General features: G+C 53.9%; 1 gene segment (V, D, J or C); it reads right to left on the bottom strand.

The window, feature by feature from the left end:
- Positions 1-5,008: 5,008 nt before the first annotated feature.
- On the bottom strand, positions 5,009-6,805 carry LOC103676898. The segment is given in 4 exon segments: positions 5,009-5,461; positions 5,535-5,855; positions 5,946-6,269; positions 6,449-6,805. Coding segments are annotated over 4 exon segments (1,335 nt in total).
- Between the last annotated feature and the right edge of the window lie 5,770 nt (positions 6,806-12,575).

The following is a 12,575-nucleotide window of genomic DNA, read 5'->3' as shown; positions in this document are numbered from 1 at the left end:
ATCTATCTATCTATCTATCTATCATCTATTTATCATCTCTCCATCCATCCACGTATTATCTATCTTCTATTTGTATCTATCTATCTATCTATCATCTTTCTATCAATCATATATCTCATTATTTCTATCATCTATCTATCATCTATCTATATACATGTATCTATCTATCCATTTAGCTATGTATCTATCATCTGTCCATCCATCCATCCATCTATCTATACTTCTATCATCTATCTATCTATCTATCTATAATCTATCTATCATCTCTCCATCCATCCACGTATTATCTATCTTCTATTTGTATCTATCTATCTATCTATCTATCATCTTTCTATCAATCATATATCTATCATCATCATCTATGTATCATCTATCTATCTATATACATGTATCTATCTATCCATTTAGCTATGTATCTATCATCTGTCCATCCATCCATCCATCTATCTATACTTCTATCATCTATCTATCTATCTATCTATCTATAATCTATCTATCATCTCTCCATCCATCCACGTATTATCTATCTTCTATTTGTATCTATCTATCATCTTTCTATCAATCATATATCTATCATCATCATCTATCTATCATCTATCTATATACATGTATCTATCCATTTAGCTACGTATCTATCATCTGTCCATCCATCCATCCATCTATCTATACTTCTATCATCTATCTATCTATCTATCTATCTATAATCTATCTATCATCTCTCCATCCATCCACGTATTATCTATCTTCTATTTGTATCTATCTATCATCTTTCTATCAATCATATATCTATCATCATCATCTATCTATCATCTATCTATATACATGTATCTATCCATTTAGCTACGTATCTATCATCTGTCCATCCATCCATCCATCTATCTATACTTCTATCATCTATCTATCTATCTATCTATCTATAATCTATCTATCATCTCTCCATCCATCCACGTATTATCTATCTTCTATTTGTATCTATCTATCATCTTTCTATCAATCATATATCTATCATCATCATCTATCTATCATCTATCTATATACATGTATCTATCCATTTAGCTACGTATCTATCATCTGTCCATCCATCCATCCATCTATCTATACTTCTATCATCTATCTATCTATCTATCTATCTATAATCTATCTATCATCTCTCCATCCATCCACGTATTATCTATCTTCTATTTGTATCTATCTATCATCTTTCTATCAATCATATATCTATCATCATCATCTATCTATCATCTATCTATATACATGTATCTATCCATTTAGCTACGTATCTATCATCTGTCCATCCATCCATCCATCTATCTATACTTCTATCATCTATCTATCTATCTATCTATCTATAATCTATCTATCATCTCTCCATCCATCCACGTATTATCTATCTTCTATTTGTATCTATCTATCATCTTTCTATCAATCATATATCTATCATCATCATCTATCTATCATCTATCTATATACATGTATCTATCCATTTAGCTACGTATCTATCATCTGTCCATCCATCCATCCATCTATCTATACTTCTATCATCTATCTATCTATCTATCTATCTATAATCTATCTATCATCTCTCCATCCATCCACGTATTATCTATCTTCTATTTGTATCTATCTATCATCTTTCTATCAATCATATATCTATCATCATCATCTATCTATCATCTATCTATATACATGTATCTATCCATTTAGCTACGTATCTATCATCTGTCCATCCATCCATCCATCTATCTATACTTCTATCATCTATCTATCTATCTATCTATCTATAATCTATCTATCATCTCTCCATCCATCCACGTATTATCTATCTTCTATTTGTATCTATCTATCATCTTTCTATCAATCATATATCTATCATCATCATCTATCTATCATCTATCTATATACATGTATCTATCCATTTAGCTACGTATCTATCATCTGTCCATCCATCCATCCATCTATCTATACTTCTATCATCTATCTATCTATCTATCTATCTATAATCTATCTATCATCTCTCCATCCATCCACGTATTATCTATCTTCTATTTGTATCTATCTATCATCTTTCTATCAATCATATATCTATCATCATCATCTATCTATCATCTATCTATATACATGTATCTATCCATTTAGCTACGTATCTATCATCTGTCCATCCATCCATCCATCTATCTATACTTCTATCATCTATCTATCTATCTATCTATCTATAATCTATCTATCATCTCTCCATCCATCCACGTATTATCTATCTTCTATTTGTATCTATCTATCATCTTTCTATCAATCATATATCTATCATCATCATCTATCTATCATCTATCTATATACATGTATCTATCCATTTAGCTACGTATCTATCATCTGTCCATCCATCCATCCATCTATCTATACTTCTATCATCTATCTATCTATCTATCTATCTATAATCTATCTATCATCTCTCCATCCATCCACGTATTATCTATCTTCTATTTGTATCTATCTATCATCTTTCTATCAATCATATATCTATCATCATCATCTATCTATCATCTATCTATATACATGTATCTATCCATTTAGCTACGTATCTATCATCTGTCCATCCATCCATCCATCTATCTATACTTCTATCATCTATCTATCTATCTATCTATCTATAATCTATCTATCATCTCTCCATCCATCCACGTATTATCTATCTTCTATTTGTATCTATCTATCATCTTTCTATCAATCATATATCTATCATCATCATCTATCTATCATCTATCTATATACATGTATCTATCCATTTAGCTACGTATCTATCATCTGTCCATCCATCCATCCATCTATCTATACTTCTATCATCTATCTATCTATCTATCTATCTATAATCTATCTATCATCTCTCCATCCATCCACGTATTATCTATCTTCTATTTGTATCTATCTATCATCTTTCTATCAATCATATATCTATCATCATCATCTATCTATCATCTATCTATATACATGTATCTATCCATTTAGCTACGTATCTATCATCTGTCCATCCATCCATCCATCTATCTATACTTCTATCATCTATCTATCTATCTATCTATCTATAATCTATCTATCATCTCTCCATCCATCCACGTATTATCTATCTTCTATTTGTATCTATCTATCATCTTTCTATCAATCATATATCTATCATCATCATCTATCTATCATCTATCTATATACATGTATCTATCCATTTAGCTACGTATCTATCATCTGTCCATCCATCCATCCATCTATCTATACTTCTATCATCTATCTATCTATCTATCTATCTATAATCTATCTATCATCTCTCCATCCATCCACGTATTATCTATCTTCTATTTGTATCTATCTATCATCTTTCTATCAATCATATATCTATCATCATCATCTATCTATCATCTATCTATATACATGTATCTATCCATTTAGCTACGTATCTATCATCTGTCCATCCATCCATCCATCTATCTATACTTCTATCATCTATCTATCTATCTATCTATCTATAATCTATCTATCATCTCTCCATCCATCCACGTATTATCTATCTTCTATTTGTATCTATCTATCATCTTTCTATCAATCATATATCTATCATCATCATCTATCTATCATCTATCTATATACATGTATCTATCCATTTAGCTACGTATCTATCATCTGTCCATCCATCCATCCATCTATCTATACTTCTATCATCTATCTATCTATCTATCTATCTATAATCTATCTATCATCTCTCCATCCATCCACGTCGTGTGAATGGCCCTGGGGCTCCCGCGTGGCGCGTCGGAGCCGGGTGCCTCCGACCTTGTGTGCGCGGAGTGTGGGCCAGGTATGTGCCGCTTTTCACATGGACGTGTGTGTGTGTGTGTGTGTGTGTGTGTGTGAGCACGGCTGAAACACAGGGCCTAGGGCTGTTGGAGACCTGCACAGAGGCGTGGTGACGGCAGGGGTGGGCTTGGAGCCTGGCTCTGGCCCCTCAGCCTCCTGCCCTGGGATGGGGCCCGTGGCCTGTTTGGGGTGTGGTGCAGTGAGGGAGGAGACAGAGTCCACACTCTAGCCATGTGCGTGTGGGTGTGGGTGTGTGTGTTGGTCCCTGGGGAGAGGATGACAAGGAGGGTTTGGACTTGGGAGGCCAGGGTTTGGAGGAGACTGCCAGGTGGGGGTAGGAGGCCTCTCCACGTCCATCATGGATACATTGGTCCAGGTGTGACAGTGAGAAAGGGCTAGGGAGTAGCCTGGGTGACAGGGCAGGCCGTGGGAGGCCACTAGTGACCACGTGGGTGCTTGTGGGTCGTGGCGATATTGGAGCTTCCCTAGGACTTGGTGTGGTTGAAGGGAGACTCGTGTGAGCCCTGGGGGTCCCGGGATCCATCAGGGTGGAACGGCGGTGAGCAGAAAGCAGGGCAGAGGGTGTTGACCCCCGCCTGGGTGACCAGTAGGCAGGCAGGATGCGGCTGGAGGTGGGGTGTGGGACTAGGCTTGGCACTGGCCACAGTGTGCGGTCAGAGGCCTGCCCGGTCCGCGTGTAGGAGGGAGGTGACAGCGAGGGGACGGACAGGTGGGGCAGTGGGGTTTCTGCGTGCAGGTACCGGTGTGGGGGTGTGACTTGGTCCATTTCTCCACTCAGAGGGCCTGTGTGCAGCTGGGGCTGGCGATAGGGACTTGTCTGTGTCCAGAGGGCTGGCAGGAGACTGGGGAGGGGGCTGGCTGGAGGCTGAGGCCTCTGGGCCTTCAGGAGAGGGAGGGGCTATGGGGTCTGTAGTCTCTGGTCCCTCTGCGGGGACCCCAGCCGCCCCAGCTCTTCGGACTCCTTTGAGTGGGCATGACCCCTAGTGGGGTGGCAGGGAAGGCCCCATGACTTGGATGGCGATGGTGGGCCGAGCCCGGCCTCAGCCCTGCTGCGCCCCCTCCTGTCCCCTCTGCTGGGGGCCCCTTCCTCTGTGCCAAGACCTCCCTGCTTGCGACCCTGCCTGCCCGCAAGAATGGCTGTGCCCGGGGCTCTGAGCGGACACTGCAGTATTTATTGAGAATGAGGGAGGGAGGCCTGGTCAGCCCCGCCCCTGCCCCAGCAGGAGGGAGCCGGGAGGGGGGCAGCGGGTGGGGGAGGGGCGTCATTTACCGGGGGTCTTGGACACTGTTTTCTTGAGGATCCTAGAGTCGGACAGCGCCTCGTGCACCACTTGGCAGGTGAAAGCGTTCTGCTCTTCCCAGTCCGCCCGGCTGACCTCCAGGCGGCTGAACACGAAGAAGGCGGGCCTGGAGCCCGGGACCTTGTGGGGCCACGTGGTGGTGTGCTGGTCTGTCTGAAGGGGGCTGTCGTTCCGAAGCCATTGTACCGAAATGTCCGCAGGGAAGAAGTTCTGGATCAGGCACGTGAGGGTGACCTTGTCCTTGGTCCCCTCGTCCTCCTCCGGGGGCAGGAACACGTAGACCTCCGGGGCGGCACGCTTGCCTGGGGACAGGTGTGGGGTCAGCCCAGGCTCCCGCCCGGGAGGCCCACCCCCTGCCCTGGGGCTGTGGCTCACCGGGGGCCTTGGCGATGGAACGCACGAGGTCCTTGGGCAGGTCTGGGTGGGTCACCGTGCAGTGGTAGGTCTCGCCCTCGATCCAGTCCTCCGTGTCCACTGGCAGGGTGGACGTGACGCTGATTGTCCCGTTGAACTGAGCCCTCTCCTCCGGTTTGCCTGGGTGCACGGGTTCCCCACTCTCCCGGGACCAGGTCAGGCTCATGCCCTCCGTGCTGGCCAGGTCCACCACCAGGCAGGTGATCTTGGGCGACTTGTGGACGTACAGGTCAAGGGGGCTGGGCGGGGTCAGGTAGCTGCTCACGCCTCGGGGGTCAGACTCTGCGTGTGTGGGAGGGGCTGCGTGAGGGCGTGCGGTGGCCCCTCTCTGAGCCCGAGTGTGTGGGAGTCGGTGGGGGTGGGGGGCCGTACCTGTGCACTTGCGAGCGTTAGCATTAAAGGTCAAGCCTTGATAGACGACCTGGCAGGTGTAGGTTTTTTGGGACACCCACTCGCCCTGGGTGATGTTGAGCTCGCTGTGGGTAGAGGTCACGTTGCCCTCCTGTGTGCCGGGCGCGGTGTACGAGAACATGTTTGTGGCCTTCTGCCCGTCCACCAGCCAGATGACCTCCATGTCCCCCGGGACGTAGCCGGAGACGAGGCACAGCAGCTGGATGGTGGTGTGGGTGTCGCCGAGGGGGTTGCAGGAGGAGTGGAAGAGCTTCACGGTGGGCGGAGTGAAGCTCCTGGCGCATGCTAGGGTAGAGGTGGCAGCATGGCGTTGGCCTCCCTGAGCCCAAGGACTCGCCCGCCAGCCTAGGCCCCTCGTGGGCCGGGCACTACCGGGCATGGCAGTGTGGGAGCCCACGCACCGCTCCCGTTCAGCCGGTCCCTCCTCCCTCCGGGGTCGTGTGGGCAGCCCAGGCCTGGCTCACCTCGGAAGGTCTTGTTGATGGCGGGGGACCCCGCGTGAGCCACGCTGCAGGTGAACGTCTGCTTGGCCCACTCGCCCCAGGTGGTCACCTGGCCGATGGCGCTGTGGAGGCCGGAGGTCTGGTGGAAGGTGGTGGGGAGGGTGGCAACACTCTTGTTTAGGGACCCTGTGTCCCAGGTCACGGTCACCGGCATTGGGAGGTAGCCCGAGACCATGCAGCCCAGGGTCACCGAGGGGGTACTGGCGATGTCACAGCAGGAGGCCAAGGGGAACACGGACAGGTCCCGGCTGGAGGCTGTGGGGATGGGGCCAGTGTCAGTGCCCATCTTGGCACGATCACCCCGTCCCATGCCGGGCCCACAGCTGACCCGGGGCGTCCCGCTCCCAGGCCCCTGGGTGGGGGTCTGAGAAGGAGAAGCATGGGGCAGAGTGGAGGAGGCTCTGGGACCCCTTGTCCATCCTGGGGGGAACCTCCCTTATTCCCGAAATCTGCTGGGAACCGGCATTCCCTGCCCTCAGCCCTGAGGGGCAGGAGTGTGGGGTTCTTGGGGAGTGGAGGTGTGTGACCCCTCCTCTCCTGACCAGCTAGGCCTCTCTGGTCCTTGCAGGGCTTTCAGGGAGCCTGACTAGTGGCCCCGTTCACAGAGGAGAAGACACCATAGCACTCCTCCCCCAGCTGGTGACTTGGGTTTGCAGCCTGCCTGTGCTCCCTTGGCCTTGGAGCTCAGACCCCAGCTCATGCTGGCCCTGCCCCTCAGCTCCACTCTGCCAGCCTGTGCAGGGAGGCCAGTCCCATGGCCTTGTGTGTGCGCCGCGGAGACCAGTGAGACAAACCAGCCTCACTAGCTCTGCCCGATTCAGGTCAGCTAAGGTCAAGGGGCCCACCTTGGTCTAGCCTGGCCCAGGTCAGCCCAGGATATCCCATTTCAAGCAAGACAACTCATCCGAGTTCAGTCCACAAATTCAACCAGATTCATTCAGCTCGGCCCAACTCAGCCCACCAGCCACGTTCATCCCACCTGGTCGGTTGCAGTCGTGTTGTTCCCATGACCCCAACCACTGGGCCTACACCACCCTTTGTGCCTCAGGGAGCCCGATGCAGCCAGGCCAAACCAACCAGCTGAACCCAATTTAGCCCAGCTAAGCTCAGTTCAGCACAGTTCAGCCCAGATCAGCCCAGTTCAACCCAACCCTGTTTAGCCTAGCTCACCTCAGCCCAGTACAGCCCAGCTCGGCTCAGTAGAGCCCAGCCCAGCCCAGCCCACTTCAGCCCAGTGTAACCTAGCTTAGCTAAGCCCAGCTCAGCCCATCCCAGACCAACCGAGCTCAGCCCAGTGCAGCCCAGTTCAGCCCAGTTCAGCCCAAGTCAGCTCAGCTCAGCCCAGTTCAGCCCAGCTCAGCCCAGTGCAGCCCAGTGCAGCCCATGTCAGCTCAGCCCATCCCAGACCAACCCAGCTCAGTCCAGCTCAGTCCAGCTCAGCCCAGTTCAGCCCAAGTCAGTTCAGCTCAGCTCAGCTCAGCCTAGCTCAGCCCACCCAGTTCAGGCCAGTGCAGCCCAGTTCAGCCCAGTCCTGCTCAGCCCAACTCAGCCCAGCCCTGCTCAGCCCAACTCAGCCCAGCCCAGTGCAACCCAGCTCAGTCCAGCTCAGCCCAGCTCAGCCCAGTTCAGCCCAAGTCAGTTCACCTCAGCTCAGCTCAGCCTAGCTCAGCCCACCCAGTTCAGGCCAGTGCAGCCCAGTTCAGCCCAGTCCTGCTCAACCCAACTCAGCCCAGCTCAGCCCAGCCCAGCCCAGTGCAGCCCAGCCCAGACCAACCCAACTCAGCCCGGCTCAGCCCAGCCCAGTGCAGCCCAGCTCAGCCCAGTTCAGCCCAAGTCAGTTCAGCTCATCTCAGCTCAGCCTAGCTCAGCCCAGTTCAGCCAAGTTCAGCCCAGCTCAGCCTAAGTCAGCCCAGTGCAGCCCAGTTCAGCCCAGCTCAGCCTAGCTCAGCCCAGTGCAGCCCAGTTCTGCCCAGCTCAGCCCAGTGCAGCCCAGTTCAGCCCAGCTCAGCCCAGTGCAGCCCAGCTCAGCTCAGCCCAGCCCACCCAGTTCAGCCCTGCTCAGCCCAGTTCAGCCCAGCTCATCCCAGTACAGTCCAGTTTAGCCCAGTTCAGCCCAGCCCAGTTCAGCCCAGCTCAGCCCAGTTCAGCCCAGCTCAGCTCAGCCCAGCCCACCCAGTTCAGCCCAGCTCAGCCCAGTTCAGCCCAGCTCAGCCTAGCTCAGCCCAGTGCAGCCCAGTTCAGCCCAGCTCAGCCCAGCTCAGCCCAGTGCAGCCCATCTCAGCTCAGCTCAGCCCAGCCCACCCAGTTCAACCCAGCTTAGCCCAGTTCAGCCCAGTGCAGCCCAGTTCAGCCCAGCCCAGCCCCGTGCAGCCCACCCAGTTCAGCCCAGCTCAGCCCAGCTCAGCCCAGTTCAGCCCAAGTCAGCTCAGCCCATCCCAGACCAACCCAGCCTAGCCCAGCTCAGCGCAGCTCAGCCCAGTGCAGCCCAGTTTAGCCCAGTTCAGCCCAGACCAGTGCAGCCCAGTTCAGCCCAGCTCAGCCCAGCTCAGCTCAGCCCAGCCCACCCAGTTCAACCCAGCTCAGCCCAGTTCAGCCCAGTCCTGCTCAGCCCAGTGCAGCCCAGTTTAGCCCAGTTCAGCCCAGACCAGTGCAGCCCAGTTCAGCCCAGCTCAGCCCAGCTCAGCCCAGTCCTGCTCAGCCCAGTGCAGCCCAGTTTAGTCAGCACAGCCCGGATGAGGCAGCTATGCCCACGTCAGACAGGCTCAGCTCATTTAGGTCTAGGTAGCCCCTTTTTTTGCCAACCTCGTCTCGCTGGTCCCTGGTTAGGTGGCCCAGGTTTTCCTGACTCAGCTCTGCTCAGCAATGCTGTGTGCAACACAGTTCAGGTTAGCCTCGTTCAGCTAGTTGAGCCAAGGTGAGCCAACCCAGGACTGTCCTTCCAGGCTGCCTCAGATCTCCTCAGTTAAACCTGCCTGCCCAAGCCCTATCCATCCCAGTTAGCCCAGCCCAGGACGGTCCCCACCGAGGAGAGCATTTCACCCGGGTCAGGCTCTATCCACCCAGCTCGGCTCAGATCACCTTGGCTCCGGAGAGCCCAGCTCAGGCGCGAGTGCCCAGGCTGGTCAAGCCAGGCTTATGCAAGGCCAGGGTTTCCCACCCCACCCTGTCCACCAAGCTCACCCCAGCTTAGCTCAACCCAGCTTCCCCTAGCCCACCTGGTCCTGTAAAATCAGCCCAGCCTGGCCCGTCTCAGTCCAGTTGGGACAGCACAGCTTAGCGGAGCCCAGAGAGACCAGCCTGGGCCCACTGAGCCAGGGATAGGTCAACCCCTTCCACATAACTCCTTCTACTCCAGCTGCATGGGGCCTAGCACAGACAGCCTGGCCCACCTTGTTTAGGCCGGCTCAGGCCAGCCAGTTCACACACCTGAGGATGGGCGCCAGTCCAGCCTGCCACCTAGTCCAGCATAGGGATAGCTCCCTGGTGCTTTCCCCTGGCCTTGGGCTGGCGGTCATTGCCCTGCTTGGTTGCAGGCAGATCCATGCTCAGGGCCCCGTCCACGCCCTCTGCGCGGTCCTTGACCGTCTCAGCCCTGGGCGCTGCCCTAGCCCTGTCATGTCCGAGGTTCTCAGCCCCTCGTCTTCTCCAGGTCAGCTTTGGGCAGTCTCTTGCTCCCATGTAGCCATGTGCAGGGAAGAGACATCTGGAAGATGAGCAGTGACCAGAAGGCTCTGTCCCTGCTGGGCGGGCAGGGGCCTGGTGGGATACCTGAGGTTCCTGGTCCTCCATTGGGGCCCGGCCTGGCTGTCTGCAGCTCCCTGGATGGGCTCCGGGAAGGATGAGGTGAATCATTAGTAACCATGGCTGTTACTTTTGCGTCCAGATAATAGGGCCTGGGGGGAGGGGAGCTCTGCCTCAGTGCCCTGGCTAAAAATGGGGTGGGAACCCCCAGGGGCCTCAGCAGCCCTGGAAATTCCCCTTTCTTTAAGTTCTTGGGAAGTCAGTCTAGCAACATTGGAGTCACAGGTGAGGCCCCTGTGCCGTGGACGCAGTGGGCTCCTGTCCGTGGCCCCTGCTGCCCAGCTGTGGCCTCTGTCCCTCGATGGCACGGCTGACTCGGTGCCCTGTGACACACGCTGGTGGTCACTGGGGTGCCCCAGGAAGGGGGGACATAGGCACGAGAAGCCACAGCCTCATGGCCACGTGCCTGAGACATGGATGCAGGGGTCCTTGTGGCACGTTCCCTTGTTCCTGTGTCCCACTGCCTGGAGGAGAGGCTCTGGGGGTGAGTGTGCGGGGCATGAGTCCCCTGGGGACAGGCGGCCCCTCCTGGCCTGGCGTCCCACTGGCAGGGGACCTCAGCCATTGCCCGCACACTTCTTCCCGAGTCCGTGTCCTGCAGCCGGGCTCTTCCTGGGGCTGCACCCGGGCGGTGCATCCAGGGAGGGCCGGCCGGGACCGTGGGCAGGCTGGACCGGCTGTGAGGCTGGCCAGTGGCTCTGGAGGACGGCTGTTGTGCCGCAGCCCGGGGTGCACTGTGCCGTGGGTGTGTTCTGTGGGTGTTCACCACGGGGGGCATGGACGGGCATCTGGCTCGGGTGTGCTGGGGCAGCTGTGAAGCACTGGGCTGGGCCTCACCCTCACGGTGCACTCATGTCCTGCAGGCCTGTGCGTGCCCACAAACCCCTGCCCGCCAGCCTGGGCACACACGCAGGGGAGGCCACGGGGACCTGCCAACCCCGTTCACAGCGCGAGTTCCTGCGAGGCCTTGTGCCGAGTTTCGCAGCGGGACACATCAGGATCCCTCCCTCCTGACCCAGGATGCCCAGGGCCAGCAGTCCCTGTGCGGGAGGCTGCGTGGAGGTGGCCTCGTCAGTCCTGGTGCCCTCGGACGGCCATTTGGGCTCATTCAGATGACGTGGACGGGCTGCCGTGGGGTTCGGCCGGGAGGCATGGGGCAGAGCCAGGGCTCTGGGAGGCCTGGACATGAGGCCTGGGAGAGACAGGGCCCAACCCGACCTCCCTGTCCCCCAGGGCAGTGTGTCCCGGTCTGTCCCACCCCGCCCTTGGCCCTGGGGACAGGTGCTGCGTGGGAGGCAGAGGGGGGAGCGCCCAGTTCCTTGGAAGGGCCCACGATTCTGAGAGAAACCACAGGGCAGGCAGAGCCCCACCCCGGAGCCTGCTGCCCCCGTGGGCCCAGGGCTGGTGCTGCCAGGCCCTGAAGCCTGCTCATAGGGGAACAGGCTGTGCTTGGGCTCCGCTGGCAGCCCTGGCCACCCTGGCGTCCCCCTACTTCTTCTTCCCCTGGTGTGGGGCCGAGGGCTCCGTGCCCAGCCGGTCTCCTGACTCTATGCTGAAGGTGCAGGATGCATCCTCTTGCTGCTGGTGGGCCCTGTCTCTAGTCTGGACCAGCTTGGGGTCCTTGGTCTTGGAGGAGAATGGCTCTCATGTCTTCCCCATTCCCATAAGGGTGCTCAGCTCTGAGCATTTGAGTCTGTGCTGTCCCCGCTCTGCTGCTCTCTGGGGCTGTGGCCCTGTCCTGGCCTCCAGGAGCCACTCTTGCCCATGCCCCCTTCTGTGCTGGAGTAGACCTGGCTGTTCCACCCAGAAGACACCGTGCCCTCAGCCTCCAGGCTGCCCTCCTCTGGCATCACAGCTTCCTACCTGCACAGTGCCCTACAAGGCCCCACAATGCTGCTCCTTTATTCACTGACCTAGAACAGACTCTGCATTTGAACGTGTTTCTCAGCTGTGCTCGTGTGTGTGTGAGAGCCTGTGTGTGTGTGTGTGTGTGTGTGTCTCTGTGTGCACGTGAGCCTGTGTGTGTGAGAGCCGGTGTGTGTGTGTGCGTGTGTCTCTGTGTGCACGTGAGCCTGTGTGTGCGTGAGAGCCTGTGTGTGCATGTGTCTCTGTGTGCACGTGAGCCTGTGTGTGCGTGAGAGCCTGTGTGTGCGTGTGTCTCTGTGTGCACGTGAGCCTGTGTGTGCGTGGGAGCCTGTGTGTGCGTGTGTCTCTGTGTGCACGTGAGCCTGTGTGTGCGTGGGAGCCTGTGTGTGCGTGTGTCTCTGTGTGCACGCGTGGGAGCCTG

This window comes from Ursus maritimus, unplaced genomic scaffold (assembly GCF_017311325.1).
Source record: "Ursus maritimus isolate PB19 unplaced genomic scaffold, ASM1731132v1 scaffold_25, whole genome shotgun sequence".
In the NCBI taxonomy this organism is placed as follows: Eukaryota; Metazoa; Chordata; class Mammalia; order Carnivora; family Ursidae; genus Ursus; species Ursus maritimus.
The sequence above is the reverse complement of the archived record's forward strand: the minus strand, read 5'-3'. Positions and strand labels throughout refer to the sequence as shown.